Source organism: Muntiacus reevesi, chromosome 2 (genome assembly GCF_963930625.1).
Source record: "Muntiacus reevesi chromosome 2, mMunRee1.1, whole genome shotgun sequence".
NCBI classification, from domain to species: Eukaryota; Metazoa; Chordata; class Mammalia; order Artiodactyla; family Cervidae; genus Muntiacus; species Muntiacus reevesi.
In genome coordinates, this window is record NC_089250.1 from 12,846,262 (window position 1) to 12,862,656 (window position 16,395).

At 43.2% G+C, this 16,395-nt stretch overlaps 1 protein-coding gene across 1 annotated transcript in view; it reads left to right on the forward strand.

Annotated features, from left to right (window-relative positions):
• ITIH2 (inter-alpha-trypsin inhibitor heavy chain 2) overlaps window positions 1–12,475 on the forward strand; it is a 30,447-nt gene extending 17,972 nt beyond the window's left edge. Inside the window, exons 14-21 of the mRNA XM_065919549.1 lie at window positions 263–402; window positions 2,796–2,965; window positions 3,464–3,601; window positions 7,867–7,980; window positions 8,373–8,571; window positions 9,642–9,814; window positions 11,232–11,343; window positions 12,289–12,475. Of these exons, the coding sequence (XP_065775621.1) occupies window positions 263–402; window positions 2,796–2,965; window positions 3,464–3,601; window positions 7,867–7,980; window positions 8,373–8,571; window positions 9,642–9,814; window positions 11,232–11,343; window positions 12,289–12,436 (1,194 nt within the window). The 3' untranslated portion in view covers window positions 12,437–12,475. The remainder of the gene's footprint in view (window positions 1–262; window positions 403–2,795; window positions 2,966–3,463; window positions 3,602–7,866; window positions 7,981–8,372; window positions 8,572–9,641; window positions 9,815–11,231; window positions 11,344–12,288) is intronic.
• The last annotated feature ends 3,920 nt before the right edge of the window (window positions 12,476–16,395 follow it).

Genomic DNA, 16,395 nt, shown 5'->3' on the forward strand with positions numbered 1-16,395 from the left:
AATAAAAGCAAAAAGTGAAAAGGAAGTTCCTGAGAACACCTGTGCCATCTTCCCAGCTGTGGTGTAAATCCTTACCTTTTTCTTCTGAAACCCAAGCCCAGACCCCAGAGGGTGGCACTTACTTCCTCTTGTGTATTCTTTTGGATCATTTTGCATCCCCCTGCAAGTTGCCTGCTACCCTGACTCACTCACAGTAGGCCCTTTAGAAAATGTGAACTGCTTAACTACAGTTCCACTCCCCTGGTGTCCTTCCATCGTCTAGGCCAACGCAGAGTTAGTCTTGGAAACCCTGGCTGAGATGGATGGCTTGGAGAATTTTCTATCCAAGGACAAGCATGCGGATCCTGATTTCACCAGGAAATTGTGGGCCTATCTGACCATCAACCAACTTTTAGCTGAACGGTAAGAAGACCATATGCCACAGGGATTTGCAAAAGGTTAGCCGAGGTTACTTGACGTCACAGACAAAAAAGAGTTTGGAACCAAGAAAGGCAGCAAATTATTTCAGGGTTTGGAGTATTCATTTCCACTGGTTTCAAGCACTTTGGGGGCTTCGCGGATGGCACTAGTTGTAGGGAACTCACGTGCAAATGCAGGAGACATAAGAGACGTGGGTTTGATCTCTGGGTTGGCAACCCACTCCAGTATTTTTGCCTGGAGAATCCCACGGACAGAGGAGCCTGGCAGGCTACAGTCCGTAGAGTCACAAAGAATCAGACACAACTGAAGTAACTTGGCATGCATGCATGCAAGCACTTTTAACTAAAGCGGGGTTCACTCTCTTTTTTCTTGATGGATGTGATGTGCATTAATTTTAAATGTACAGTTTAATGAATTTTAACTACGTCACCCATGTCATCAGTACTAGATCCAGTTTCAGAGCATTTCTTTCATCTCTGAGTCTCCTTCATTCTTCTTCACACTCAACACGTACCTCTTGCCTTGAGTAGAAGTCACTCTTCTGACATCTGTCACTATTAGTTGTCTATGACAAAATTTCTTACAGTGATACAAACTGTATTCTTTTGTTTCTGGCTTCTTGCACTCCATATGATGTCTGTGAGGTTCATCCATCTCATTGCAGTGGGTATCATGAATTCATTTGCATTCACTCCTGAAAATAGTTAAATGTCCTAAGAGAAATTTAAGGTTATTGCAATTCTGATATCACCTAAGGACTTCCTATAGATACTGTTTCATCTCTGGCTTCTTAGCTGACTGGTGTTTAAATGCTCCAATACGAAAACTATGTTTCTAGAGAAATGTATGTTTCTTTGACCACCATCAGGATTATGGGGTGGGGTTGGGGTCGGTCTTTGGTGAGGAAAGTGACTGCTCCTCAGCCCCTTCACCTATTTGATCAGATTCTTGGGAAGGGGGAGCAGACTGGTCTGAATGAATTTGGGAAAAATGAAATATAGAGGTATAACCATACTCAAAAATTCCATGATGTCAATAAGATTATAAAACAGACACAAGATTGTAAACTGTGGCTTTAGAGTGAGTGAGCAATGTCTCCTCCCCTTTAGAAAGGCAACCCCTTTAAAGGGATATAGCAAATTGGTGCTGAAGTTAAACATTGATTTTTTTAAAAAACAATCCCTTAAACAAATCAGTGGTTGCCAGCAAGTGGGGAGCAGGAAGGATGCATGGAGGGTGGGGGTTAGGACCATGAAACTACTCTGCTTGACACTGTTATGATGGATACCTGTTGTGATACATTGGTCCAAACCCACAGAATGTACAGCACAAGCATGACCCCTAATGTCAGCTGTGGACTTTGGGTGATGATGACGTGTAGATGTAGATGTATCGATTTGACACATGTACCACTTCTAATGGGAGATGCTGAGAAGGGGGAGGCTATCGCGTAGGGGAGGGGCAGGGAGTAGATATAAAATCTCTACGTTCTGCTCAGTTTCACTGTGAGTATGAAACTGCTCTGAAAAATAGTCTGGATGTGTGGTCACCAAGGGGGATTGAGTGGGGTGGGGAACGGAGGAGGAATTTGGGAGGTGGGGGCTAGCAAATGTAACCTGTTCCATATAGAATGGATAAACAACAAGGGCCTACTGTCTGGCACAGAGAACTATATTCAGTATCCTATAATAAACCATCATGGAAAAGAATACTTTAAAAAAGAATGTAAATGTATATATGTGTGTGTATATATGTATGTGTAACTGAATCACTTTCCTGTACAGCAGAAATTAACACAACATTGTAAAGCAATTATACTCCAGTTAAAAAGTACATTAAAAAAGAGTAAAAATGACTAATTTCCAGAAAACTCGAAAAAAAAAAAAAAGACTCTCCTAAGGACAAGTCTTGTTAATAAAAAATATATATATTTTTGTGGTTATTGCTAATTTAATGAGGAACATTCATAAAAATAAATTTGAGATCCATCAAAAAAAAAGAAAATTACAATGTAAATCAACTGTACTTCATTAAAAAGAAAATAATAATCTGTTTAAAAAGTTCCAAGAGGGAGGCTCAAAAGGGAGGGGATATATATATATTAATATCATTATGACTGATTCTCATTGCTATACGTAGTAACAAACACAGCATGGTAAAGCAATTTTTCACCAATTAAAAAATAAAAGAAGAAATTTTAAAAATTCCTAAAAAAAAAAAAAATTCCTTCAGGGTGCATAACTAGGTAAAACACTAAGCTTCGCAAAGCCAGCTCGTTCTGTTTTCCCTCGTGGCCCCCAGCGTCCCGGTTGACCCCAGAAGCAGCGGAATTCGGTCTTGTGATGCTGTCCAATGTCTCTGTTTCCCGGACACAGGAGCCTGGCTCCTACAGCTGCTGTGAAAAGGGAAATTACAAAGGCGATCCTGCAGATGTCTCTGGATCACCACATAGTGACCCCCCTCACGGCGATGGTGATTGAGAATGAGGCCGGGGATGAGCGCATGCTAGCAGACTCCCCTCCGCAGGACCATGCCTGCTGCTCAGGTGAGTCTCCCTACCTGGAGGAGAAGTATTCCGGTCAGTATTCCAGTATTCTTATCCTGCAGCAAGGTCCTCCATCCCCTCCTCTCTCCATCGCTAGCCCGTCTCCACGTCCCAATCCTGTGTCCTTCAATTGGGTGTCCTCTACCCAATCCAGGTGACCTTCCTGCCAGTTGACTTCAGCCACAGTTTATCGCTGCCATCTTCGAACATGTTTGCTCACTTGTCTTCCAAAGAAATTCTGAAAATCTGTGTACTCCCCTCACACATTATTTAAATCAACATTAAAAAATTCTCACCTTCTTTAAATAGTTACAACGAATTTCATTCATGATGACACATGGAGCTGAAAGAGAGAGAACCCAGAAATAAAAATAATTCTAAAAAAATCTAGCTGAGAACCGCTGGCGTTGGTCTGCATAAATCTGATTCTTAAAATTTTAAGCAGCTTCTATAGAAAAGTAAACCCAGAAATGAATGGATACAGTTTTCTCCATGCAGGTGCCCTGTATCACGGCAGCAGAGTGACCCCAAATTCAGTCCCTTCGTGGGTCAACCCTTCGCCAGCGCCAAGGGTCCCATTGCCTGCTGTCAGTGCTCAGGTGCTTGAGTCAACCCCTCCACCACATGTGATGAGAGGTAAGAGGATGAACTCTCTGGGATGGAAGAGATGCACCTTTCGTGTGGGGAGGGCCAACAGGTATCCGTGGAAAGGACATTCTCTTTGGAGATTGTTCACGACACTCACGTGAACTTGCATTACTTAACAGTCAGCACTTCACGTCCTTTATCGTGAAAACAGGCATCATGATTCTATACATGACTGGGTTGTTGATGAGATGTGAAACCATCTTTAAAGAGCTAGCATGTAATAACCACTCAATAAACAGGTGAAGCTATCCATCTTAAGATCAAAAATATCTGAATGTTATTTCCTGTAGAATTGCACTGTTGTTATTGTTTAGTGGCTAAATTGTGTCCCATTGTTTGCAACCCCATGGAGTATAACCCGCCAGGCCCCTCTGTCTATGGGATTTCCCAGGCAAGAATACTGGAGTGGGTTACTATTTCCCTCTCCAGGGGATCTTCTTGACTGTGGGATGGAACCTGCATCTCCTGCCTCTCCTCCATCGGCAGGCACATTCTTTACCACTGAGCCAGCTGTTCAGTTCAGTCGCTCAGTCGTGTCCGACTCTTTGTGACCACATGGACTGCAGCATGCCAGGCCTCCCTGTCCATCACCAACTCCCAGAGTCCACCCAAACTCATGTCCATTGAGTCGGTGATGCCATCCAACCATTTCATCCTCTGTCATCCCCTTCTCCTCCTGCCCTCAATCTTCCCCAGCATCAGGGTCCTTTCAAATGAGTCAGCTCTTCGCATGAGGTGACCAAAGTACTGAAATTTCAGCTTCAACATCAGTCCTTCCAATGAACACCCAGAACTGATCTCCTTTAGGATGAACTGGTTGGATCTCCTTGCAGTCCAAGGGGCTCTCAAGAGTCTTCTCCAACACCACAGTTCAAAAGCATTAATTCTTCGGCTCTCAGCTTTCTTTATAGTCCAACTCTCACATTCATACATGACCACTGGAAGCCACCTGAGGAGCCTGTAAAAAACCACATTATCATCACATTATTTGCAGGACTATTTGTTAATTTGCTTGCTTGGTTTTAACAGTGTATTTGAAAATCCTAGTTTTGCTCAGTGTTTAAAAATCTAGAGCTAGCGACCTTGGTTCTGTGTTTTAATGAGGCCCTCTGGTGCCCAGCTCCTACACAAAATCAATTAACCAAGTATTTACTGACGACAGAGCATGGGCTTGGTGGTGTGAGGCGTGCAGAGCAGGCCAAGGCTCTGCTTGTGCTCTGCTTGAGTTGGCCCTGCATGTCTTGCTCCCACTCACACTTGAAGGAGCACATCAGGATTGTAATCAGTTTGTAATCAAGTTTGTAATCAGACAGTGCGGCTTTAAGTCACAGCTGTGCCACTTACCAACTCTGTGATGTGACCTTGGGCAAGTCCCTGGTCCTCTGCAGGACTGCAGTGAGACTTAGTTAATGTTTGCAGAGAGCTTAGTGACAGTGCCTGGAAAACAGCAACCTTTCACTGGACGGTACCCTGCTCTTTTGATTTTATTCTGGAGAACACAACCACTGCAGCCCCTAATTCAGGCCTTCCTCTTCAGTCCCTCCAGTTCTGAGGCTCAAAGCCTGACAGTGTGAAATTACTCCTCTCCAGCCGGTCACCCCATACTGTGGCTTCCACCAGATGTCTCTTGAATTTCTCTCCCCACCCCTCCCCAAAGCAAGTCACCATGCTAGTTCCTGCATTTGACATTTCTTGCTCTAATGACTGCTGTCTTAGCTACTAAATGATCTTCCTGTGTGTACTTTCTGACACTTAATTCATACTGAGACCAGTAATTGTAACATTGGGTCGGCCAAAAAGTTCGTTTGGGTTTTCCTGTAATGTCGTACAAAAAACCTAAATGAACTTTTTGGCCAACCCGCTAAAATGGGGTCAAATCATATTACATTTATTCTCTAAAACCTTTAAAAGTTCCCTGACAGAATAAAGGTCTGTTCTGTAGCAGGGTGGTCCATGGTCTCTAAGACCTACATTCTTGGTCTTATCAAAAACCCATTCTCCAGGTACCTTGAGTTACTATCCAGACAAATCTTCAACTTCTGTCCCTCCCTCCATACCTTTACCCATTCTGTCCACTCAAGGATAGAATCTCTCTCTCTCTCATGTCTTTTACCTACCAGTCTTCTCCTACCTTCAAGGCTTTATTCAAAAGCCAACTCTTTCAATTGTTTTCTCTTTTTGGCCACACCATGGTATGCAGGATTTTAGTATCCCCTGCCCCCTGCCACCAACCAGGGATCAAACCCATGCCCCCTGCAGTGGAAGTGCAGACTCTCAACCACTCACCCACCAGGGAAGTCTCCGCCCACCCTCTCATAAGGTCCTTCTCCACTTGCCTGAGTGGAATTGATCCTCCTTTCATCTTCATTCCCAGAGCGTTGTGCTTTGGTCATTTTTCTATCGTTTACTTTATTCCATCTCATATGAGTGCTTGGGTCTGCCTTCATGAAAGAAAAAATGATATTCTGTTAAAGGAAAAAGATTAGTCATGACATCTGTGAAGGTACAGTAAGGAAGATTTTATTCAAGAGGATATAGGTACCACTACATTGGGGTATTGCAGTGGGGTACAGAGATTGGACTCATTCTGAACACACCGTGGGAAACTGGGCGTTTATAGACAAAAACAGGGTCAGTGGATGGAAGATTACTAAGAGGAAGCATCAGTGGGTAAAGGGGATCCGGTTAAACTGACCTAACAGGGCTTCCCTGATAGCTCCGTTGGTAAAGAATCCGTCTGCAATGAAGGAGACCCCGGTTCAATTTCCTGGGTCAGGAAGATCTGCTAGAGAAGGGATAGGCTACCCACTCCAGTATTCTTGGGCTTTCCTTGTGGCTCAGCTGGTAAAGAATCTGCCTGCAATGCGGGAGACCTTGGTTCGATCCCTGAGTTGAGAAGATAACCTGGAGAAGGGAAAGGCTACCCACTCCAGTATTCTGGCCTAGAGAATTCTATGGACTGTATAGTCCATGGGGTTGCAAAGAGTCGGACACGACTGAACAACTTTCACTTCACTTCAACAGGATTCTTGCTGAAGGTAGGCCGAGGGATCAGACCTCACCTAGTGGGGGGCCGGGGCGGGGGAGGAACCTGATTAAGATACAAAGGTGATCAGATATGGAGGGTGGAGGATTCTAGCTAAACCTCCTTAGTAGGAGTTTTGCTAAAATTGGACAATGCAGAGATGAACACAGAGGTCCTGAATTTTAGGTTGAACTTGAAGAGTTCAGGGAAAGCTGAGTTTATTCAAAGACAGAATCTTTGTCATGCCATTAAATTGTTCGTATCTTGAAGGACCATGACTGTTATAGCTACACCAAACACTGCCTAATTCAAAGCTTTGCACATAATTTGTTTTTTTCTCACTAAATATTTGTTGAATGGTTAAACAAACAAACAAAAAAGATCAGCCAAAATAATGGTTTCTAGTAACAAAAGAGTACTTTCTTGGGAACAGTTTGATCCCTGATTGCTCTTGGAATTGATCGATACTAATTTGTAAGCCAACAGGTAATATGTCTTTTTTATTTTTATGCAGTGTGTTAGATACAGGTACTTTGTCTATATAAACATTCACTGTATACACATATATGTTGTTGTTCAGTTGCTAAGTCATGTCCAACTCTTTGTGAACCTATGGACTATAGCCTGTCAGGCTCCTCTGTCCTTCACTCTCTCCTGGAGTTTGCTCAAATTCATGTCTGTTGAGTCGGTGATGCTACCTAACCATCTCCTTCTGCTATGCATATGTATATGTAGTGCATATGTAGTATATGTATAGTGTGTGTGTGTGTGTGCTTGTGTTTCTTCTTCCTTATGTCTTTTTTAAAAAATATTTTATTATTTATTTATTTATTTGGCTGTACAGGGTCTTAGTTGTAGCATGTGGAATCTAGTTTCCTGACCAAGGATAAAACCCAGGTCCCCTGCATTGGGAGGGCAGAGTCTTAGTCACTGGATCACCAGGAAAGTCCCCCTTATTCATTTTTCTCTCTAGCCAAGAACATATGGTGTGGCTACAGAATGAGTATCCACTCTGTACAATAACCTAGAACTTGATGGCAGCTCCATGAAGAGGGGACAGTGCTTGGACCCTGGGTCCCTGGTGCCTAGAAGAGTACCTGGCATATAATAGGAGCCCTATAAACATTTGTTCTTGTGAAATTGAAGATGTTCGGTAGTAAAATACTGTTCAAAATAATCTTCTTTTCTATGATTTTGCTTAGTTTCATTTTCTTTGTATATTTTCCAGTTGAAAATGACCCACACTTCATCATCTACCTACCAAAAAGCCAAACAAATATTTGTTTCAATATTGACTCAGAACCTGGAAAAATCCTCAACCTTGTTTCTGATCCAGAATTAGGTAAGATAAAAATATACTATATTTGAATTCGACTACTAGGTCACAATCATTCTTTGTTATTGTTTTTATCTCGATTTCTTTCTTTCCCACCTTAATAAAAGTGTTTTATATATTATATATAGGACTTCCTAGGGGGTGCAGTGGTAAAGAACCCGCCTGCCAGTGCAGGAGACTCGGGTTTGATCCCTGGGTCAGGGAGATCCCCTGGAGGAGGAAATGGCAACTCACTCCAGTATTCTTGTCTGGAGAATTCCACGGACAGAGGATCCTGGAGTGCTATAGTCCATAGGGTTGCAGAGAGTTGGACATGACTGAGTACAGCATAGCATATTTTTCAAGCTATATTCTTCAAGCTCTAATAGTAAAAAATTAATTATAAATATATTCCGCAGGGATTTTGGTCAATGGACAGCTCGTTGGTGCCAAGAAGCCCAAGAATAAAAAACTCAGCACCTATTTTGGGAAACTGGGATTTTATTTCCAGCGTGAAGATGTGAAGGTAGAAATCAGCACGGAGACCATCTCCCTGACGGGGGGATCCCGAACATCCGTCTTGTCCTGGTCTGACACAGCCCACGCGCTTAATCAGAGGCAAGTACTGTTACATCCGGACTCAGATGTGACCTCGACCCATGCATGATCCCATCAACCAACCCATACGTCCATGACACAGAGAACTCAAAATCAGCATTTTAAATGTGAGGAAGTCGAGGTTCAGAAAAGATTGTGTTCCTTCCTTGCCCTGCTCTTGGCGGTAGAGTCTGTGTGCTTTGGTCGCGGTGCGTCTCAGCGCTATCCTAGCACCCGGCGTACAGTAAGGACTCAATAAGGACGCGTTGGACAAGTGAATGAAGCCGTCAGCTGAAAGTCAGGCAGCTGTGTCAGAGTGCGCTCAGAAACCCTGGGACGTTGTCTTATGAGTAATATCTTCCCATGAGTATCTGTTCATTGTTGATACAGAAACTTATACACTGACAGAATTCCAGTGCTAGGAGATACATCAACATTCTGTGATGAAAACGTTTTAAAGCTCTTAGAAAACTGGAGTGGGGGTGGGGGTTGTACTGGGCAGGGTGAAGTCATGTTCGAGGTGGGAGAGGAATGATTTGCTAAGTGAGTCAGTTCTAGGGACTTCACACTTCCAATTCAGGGGGCGTGAGTTCAATCCCTGGTCAGGGAACTAGAGGCTACATGCTGCAACTAAGAGATTCCATATACCGCAACGGAGATCTCAGATCCTGCAAGCTGCAACTAAGACCCAGTGCAGCCAAATATATATTAAATTAGTGTTTTAAAAAAAACAATAAAAAATAAAGCAAGTCAGTTCTAGAAACATTCATTCCTCTTTTATAATTTTTGAGTGAGGTGAAAGTAGCTCAGTTGTGTCTGACTCTTTACCTCTAGCTGGGAATCTGGCTCATGCAGGAGCTTCAGTAGACCTAACTATTTTTTCTCTACACCTGGCAGGTGTCTCATTGCAGGTGACTGCATGGACTGTAGCCCACAAGGGTCCTCTGTCCATGGAATTCTCCAGGCAAGAATACTGGAGTGGGTGGCCATTTCCTTTTCCAGGGATCTTCCTGACCCTAGATGGAACCAGGAATTGGAGGATAATTGTTTTACAATGTTGTGTCATTAATTCCTTTCTGCCTTCCCACTAGGGTGCTTGTTTCTGTGAAGAAAGAGAAAACTGTGACTATCACCCTGGATAAAGAGATATTCTTCTCTGTTTTACTTCATCGCGTTTGGAAGAAGCACCCAATCAATGTCGACTTTTTGGGAATCTACATCCCGCCTACAAACAAGTTTTCTCCTAACGTGCATGGGCTGATAGGTAAAGTGTCCCTGGACCATCTGGCTGGTGTGGGACCGGCCACCCTAGGTCTTGAGCAACTTTGCCTCAAGGTTAGAATGTTTGGTTAGAATGTGGAAAAGTGACCGGATGGAGTGGAGGCTTCAGGAGGACCCACACTCTGCACCTGGGTCTTAGTTTATGAAGGTGACTGAGTGACATAGAGAGTTCAATGTCATTGAGAGAGTGTAATATTTGTCACTGTTCAGAGTTTCCATAGAAACATGAAGTGCATCTTGCCATGTAGGGCCATGGGGAGAAAACCAGATTTGGTTCAGGAACCAGAAGCAGAAACAAGGTCTAGGCTAGAACCTTTACTCTGTGGCAGAGACAAGACAGAGCAGGTGGTGTGAGGTTGGTTGGCTTGGTAAATGCAGCAGGCGTTAGGTTACAGGATGTCTTTCCTTGCATGGTACCCGGCCCAGGAATGATTCCTCTGGATCTCACAGGCCAGAGAGAAGAGGCCTGGCTCTGGCTTGGTTCATTTGAAGATTCCAGCTGGGCTCCTGGCTGAGTCCTTTCTATCTTTCATAGTTGGCTTTCCCAGGGAGGGGTAGATGGAGTGTTTAAGATATCAAACATCATAAGATACAGAAAATAAAACACATGATTCCTCTAACAAAGCAGTGCAGGGCGACTCAGTCATGCTAGAGCCAGGACTGTTTGCTGCTCCAGACAAGGTTTTCCCAGGGCTGGGCTTTCATCACCAACTGGGCAGATAAAGAGAACGGATGAACACACTTTAAATTTTATGCTGAAGATTTTTTTTTCACTGAAGAGAAGTGAACTGACTTAGGAAGTCTGTGATAATGAACAGGGTGTCCACGTAAACCTTCCCTACTTTGTAAAGATCTATGGCAATTTAGGCGTATACTAGCATCAATACTTTGGCCACCTGATGCGAGCTGACTTATTGGAAAAGACCCTGATGCTGGGAACGACTGAGGGCAAGAGGAGAAGGGGGAGACAGAGGAGATGGTTGGATGACATCAGCAGCTCCATGGACATGAGCAAACTCCAGGAGATGATGAGGGACAGGGAGGCCTGGTGTGCTGCAGTCCATGGGGTCGCAAAGAGTCGGACACGACTGAGCAACTGAACAACAAACAGCATCATGAACCAACTTTGGTTTTTCGGTTTGAGCAGTGCTCTCAGGGCATTTGCGTTTACTTAGGGTCCAGTTGATCACCCTGATTGTCTAATGACGGCAAGGTTTGCAGCATGGCTCTGCCCTCAGGAAGGACCCACCCCTTTCCATCTGAATCTTTTTCCTCTCAACACATCTTTCTATCCCAGAAAGTCTGAGAGGGACCCAAATGCAGCTCGGATCACGTGACCAGTTTGCCCTTTTTTTGCCCCTTGAGTTGCATTAAATAAACATCTCGACCTTGTCTCATAGGCCAGTTCATGAATGAGCCAAAGATCCGTATCTTCAACGAGCGACCGGGAAAGGACCCCGAGAAGCCAGAGGCAAGCATGGAGGTGAAGGGGCAAAAGCTGGTTGTCACCAGGTAAGTCTCAGATGGGTAAGACGGGAACAGAAGGGGCTCCTGTGAGGATTGGACTCACAGGGCAAAATAGAAGAGGTAAGCCCATTAGTTGGGTTTATCTGAAGTTCAAATTTAACTGGCATCCTGTTTTTATTTATCCCCCCCCTTTTTTTGGCCATGCCCCACAGCACGTGGGGTATTAGTTCCCTGACCAGGGATGGAAACTGCCCCCTGCGTTAGGGCGCGAGGGAAGTCCCGACATCCTGTGTTCTTATTTGCTGAATCTGGCAGCTTCTTCCTTGCTGTGAGCTAATCTGGAGACTATACCAGCCCTAGCTGACCTTGAGAACACAGCCGCCAGCCACTGCTTCCTTGCCCTTTGTGTGCCCCATGACCAGAAAGTGGACTGGCCCTGAATCCTTGGGCCTCCCCTCTGCCAAGGTAGAAGGTGAAAAACAAGAAAAAAAGAAAGTGAACTTGCAGTCCTTACCTTCCTGGGACTATATTGGTCAATCTCTATGCAGGTTATGTGAATTTCTAAGGACACCTTGCTCATTCTCTGTCTTTCTAAACCAAGTCCCAGACTGTCATTTTATACGACTCAGGGAAATGGGGAGGGGAGGGGTGTTGGCAGATACAGTGTTGCGTGTGCACTCAGGTGTGTGTGACTCATTGCGACCTCATGGATGTAGCCAGCCAGGCTCCTCTGTCCATGGAATTTTCCAGGCAGGGATATTGGAGTGGGTTGCCGTTTTCTTGGGATCTTCCCGACCGAGGGATGGAACCTGAGTCTCTGGTATCTCCTGCATTGGCGGGTGGATTCTTTACACCAAGCCAAGTGGGAAGCCCAGAGATGGTGCTAGAAGGGGACAGAATAGAGAGAGGGAGAGCGTGTGTGTCTTTGCCGGACACGCAGGCTGGCCCCGCCCTGGCCTGTTTGCTAACCAAGCTCACGCTGTCTCGCAGGGGTCTGCAGAAGGATTACCGGACGGACAGAGTGTTTGGAACAGATGTTCCCTGCTGGTTTGTGCACAACAGTGGGAAAGGCTTCATCGACGGGCACTACAAGGATTACTTCGTGCCTCGGCTCTATAGCTTCCTCAGACGGCCGTAAAAGTTTATCGCTGGGGAAATTCTCAGTAAAAAATATAGTTCTTTTTTCCCTGCCATCTTTGTAGTCATTCTTGAGTTTCAATAATCAAAACCTAACCAGACATCAAGGTGGTTGATAAAACCTATTAACACAGCTGAAGAAAATACTTTGCCAAGAAGTTTTAGGATGTTGTTGTTTGCAGATGCGACGTTGTGTTAATTGAGGTGCGGAGGAAAGCCACTTTGGCGAGTCAAGCCATCATCTGGACAGAGTCCTGGGCTTGGCATTTACTGGGAGGACTTCACTATGGTTGAGTGTCAGGTCCTCGGCTTTACAACTGAATATATTTTTAGGTTGTCAGTTACACAGGAAGTTCAATTATGAGGTTATCTGGTGAACTTTGAATAAGAATAGGGGAAGTCACTTACCTTGTTTTGTAGTTTATAAATCTGTCACCCAACCTTGCTAAGATACCTATGATGGTCCATCGTGCTTAATCAAAATTCCCTCCTTGGAACTGGCCTCAAAGACCCTTTTTAGTCCAGGAAGACTGTATTAGTTAGGGTTCTCCTAAGAGAACTAGTGGGATGGCTGTATCATATATACATATATACACACACTACACACACACATACATATACAGTTGGCCCTTGAACAATGTGGGGCTTGGGGCTGCCAAAATCCCACAAAACCCTACAAACTTTTATCTCTGTCTCAAAAACAAAGGAATTGACATCCTATGACTCACCCAAGGGCAGGAGATGGAAACAGTTTGGAATGAACCAGGACTCAAACACTAGTTCTTTTGATTCCATGTAGTGTGATCTCTAACCTGACACAAACTTCTCTCCACACTTAGTTCATTTAAAGATCTGTAAATTGAAAATATAAGTACTATATTTGGTTTTTAAAAAATCCATGCAGTTCATACCCGAGTTGCTCAAGGCTCAGCTTGAAGAGCTGTTATAAGGAACTGGCTCATGGGATTATGGAGGCTGGTCCAAGTCTGATCTATTGTCATTCTGTACTTTCCTTTGCTTATAATCTTCCTTTAAATCTATTCTAAAAATGGATATGTGTTCAAAGGCCAAAGCGATAAAATTGCACTTTAGAAAAAAATTTAAATCTACATTTTTATGAAGCTTTCTCTGCATAATCTGGCAAAAACCAGTTTTCATTTTAGAAAGCAGACAAAGCTACCTTTTTGGAGATACTCAACCAGTATTTGAGAAAGCAGGTGATCATCTTTGGACATAATTGCAAAATATGAAATGTATGTGATTATTTCTGTAACCTAAAGATAACCTCAGTGCTGAAGAGGTAAACAGTATTGCCTTTTAGTTTCATTCATCTATAAAGACTGGTCACCTATGCCATCTATGATTTTTTTTTTAAATCTACTACATATTTCCATTCCATTTCAAAAATATGAATCTTAAAATGCTAATATTCAACACAAACTTCAAAAGTGGATTCTTATCATGGCTACTTTGTAAAAAATTTTTGCTCTAATACCACTACTTTAGCTATATAAGGTTACTTCTAGCCCTAGTATTTTACATGTGCTCAGTAGTTTTAAAAATAATTATGAAAATCTTGGGGTGTAAATTTACATGCAGTGTATTTAGCAACAGAGTCCTAGCAAGAGAAACTAGATTTAAAATTGAACCCGTCATAAAAACTTTTAAAAGTTATCAAAACTTCTATTAATAGCTGGTATTTTAAAATTAATTGCCTATAAAAATAATATTAATACTATTCATGTGACCCTCTTGAGACTAGAAAAATGCCTTCTCTATATAATTAATTTTGAATAATCAATTTTTTATTTCAAATGAAGAAACCAAATAAATGAGAATCGTTGGAAAGAAAGGAACTATGCCACTACCTCTTGACTAGTGTCTGAAAGTATATTGTGTATATTTATGAAGAAAAGCAACTTGGTAATTATCTGTTTATTTGCTGAAGCACCTTGGAACCCATTGGTAACTGGTCAATATTTAATTTTGTATGAGGCTTGGATGGTAAAGAATCTTCCTGCCAATGCAGGTGATCCAGGAGATGCAGGTTTGATCCCTGGATCAGGAAGATCCCCTGGAGAAGGAAATGGCAACCCGTTCCAGAATTCTTGCCTGGGCAATCCCATGGACAGAGGAGCCTGGCGGGCTACAGCCTCTGGGTTCACAAGAGTTGGACACAACTTAGCACTAAACAACCACAACAGAGCTGGGGGTGACAGGGCCGTGTGTGTGCATGCTAAGGTGCTTCAGTCATTCCACCTCTTTGTGACCTCATGAACTGCAGCCCATCGGGCTCCTCTGTCCATGAGATTCTCCAGGCAAGAATACTGGAGTGGGCTGCCATGCTCTCCTCCAGGGGATCTTCCCAACCCAGGGATTGAACCTGTCTCTTGCATCTCCTGCATCGGCAGGCAGGTTCTTTACCACTAGTGCCACCTGAAAAGCCCAATATAGGGCTAGTACTTGTCAGATATATTCATCTTTCAGCCTGTCTTCAATGCTTTTCCTAAGTATCAACCTAGTTACCATTAAACCGATTAGATACCTATGTCTTATTGTCAGAACTGGAACCCTTTGAGAAAAAGCAGACACTGGGTTCAGATTATACCTGTCAAAAGTTTGTGTGTTCAATTATTGAAAATTAAACAAGGTTTCTTAGAGTTGAAATATCAGTAATCCAAAGAAACAACTTTTTTAAAGGGGGGAGGGGAATGAAAGTGTCTCAGTGTGTAGTAAAAATGAACGATCAATCAGTAGTTATTTTAGTACCTAAGGGTATGAGGTCTTATGCAAATCCTTCTATTTCCTTTAAAGGATTACTTAATACCTTAAGGGGCATCTTCTCTTCAGCCTTATCCCAATTGAAAGACATATAAATGACCCCAAAGGCCCTGTAAGAGCGAAGTAGAATTTTACCTGGCTGCCTAGATACGTAAAAATGCCTATATGCTGTAATAGTATTTTTCACTCTTAACACTTTTTCAGGGAATTCCCTGGCGGTCCGGTAGTTTAGACTTGGCTCCTGGGGGTTGGGTTTGATTCCTGGTCAGACAAACAAAAAAACACCAAAAAACAAAACAAAACATTTTTTCACACTGACAAAGTCTACATGGGTGACTTTTCCTGAAATAACCACTGTAGGAGGAAGGAAAATCAAGGATGCTTCCTTTTAATGGCATAATGATTCAATTACTCAGTTAACATTTCAGGGGCTCTTCAGTCTACCTAATGGGGACCTAACAGTGAAAGCTGCCCCATATTTGAATCCTGGGACCCCATTGGACCAGAGTAGGAACCGAGGTGTATGCTGGCGGCAGTTATAGATTTCTCTTTGAGGGACAGCAAAGTCAGGGTGGGTTTTTAAGGAGCTATTCCAGATTAGCTCATTTCTATCAGTCAATCATTTCATTTGAGTATCAATTCATTGAACATGGTCAGTTCCTACGCTACACCCACTTTGGGCCTATACCTGCTTCTCACCCTTTTATCTCCAGCACTTATTGCAATGGTTTACTTCGAGAGGCACTTAGTAAATGTTTGTTGAATAAATGTACTCAAAGATGTCAGGAAAAACTGACAGGCAGTTAGAAGCGCATAAGGGGAGGAAACTCTCTCGGCAGCCCGGTGGTTAGGACTCAGCTCTTCTAATGCAGCAGGCCCGGGTTCCATTCTGGTTGGGGAATTGAGATCCCACAAGTCACGGGGCACAGCCAAAAAAGCAAAATAAAGAAGTAATAAAATAAAAGAAGTACATAAGGGGAAAATGAGCAAATAGAGCAGTGGGACCCAATGGCATTCCTAATGAAGAAACTTCAAGGAATTAGGTTTCCTAAGATACCAATAATTTGATACGACCTCAAGTTAGATTGTGAAAAATAACTTTCCAAAAACTGAGAAGCCACAAACTTAGAGAAAATACTTTCAAAAGACCTATTTGGTATAAGACTATCATCCAAAATA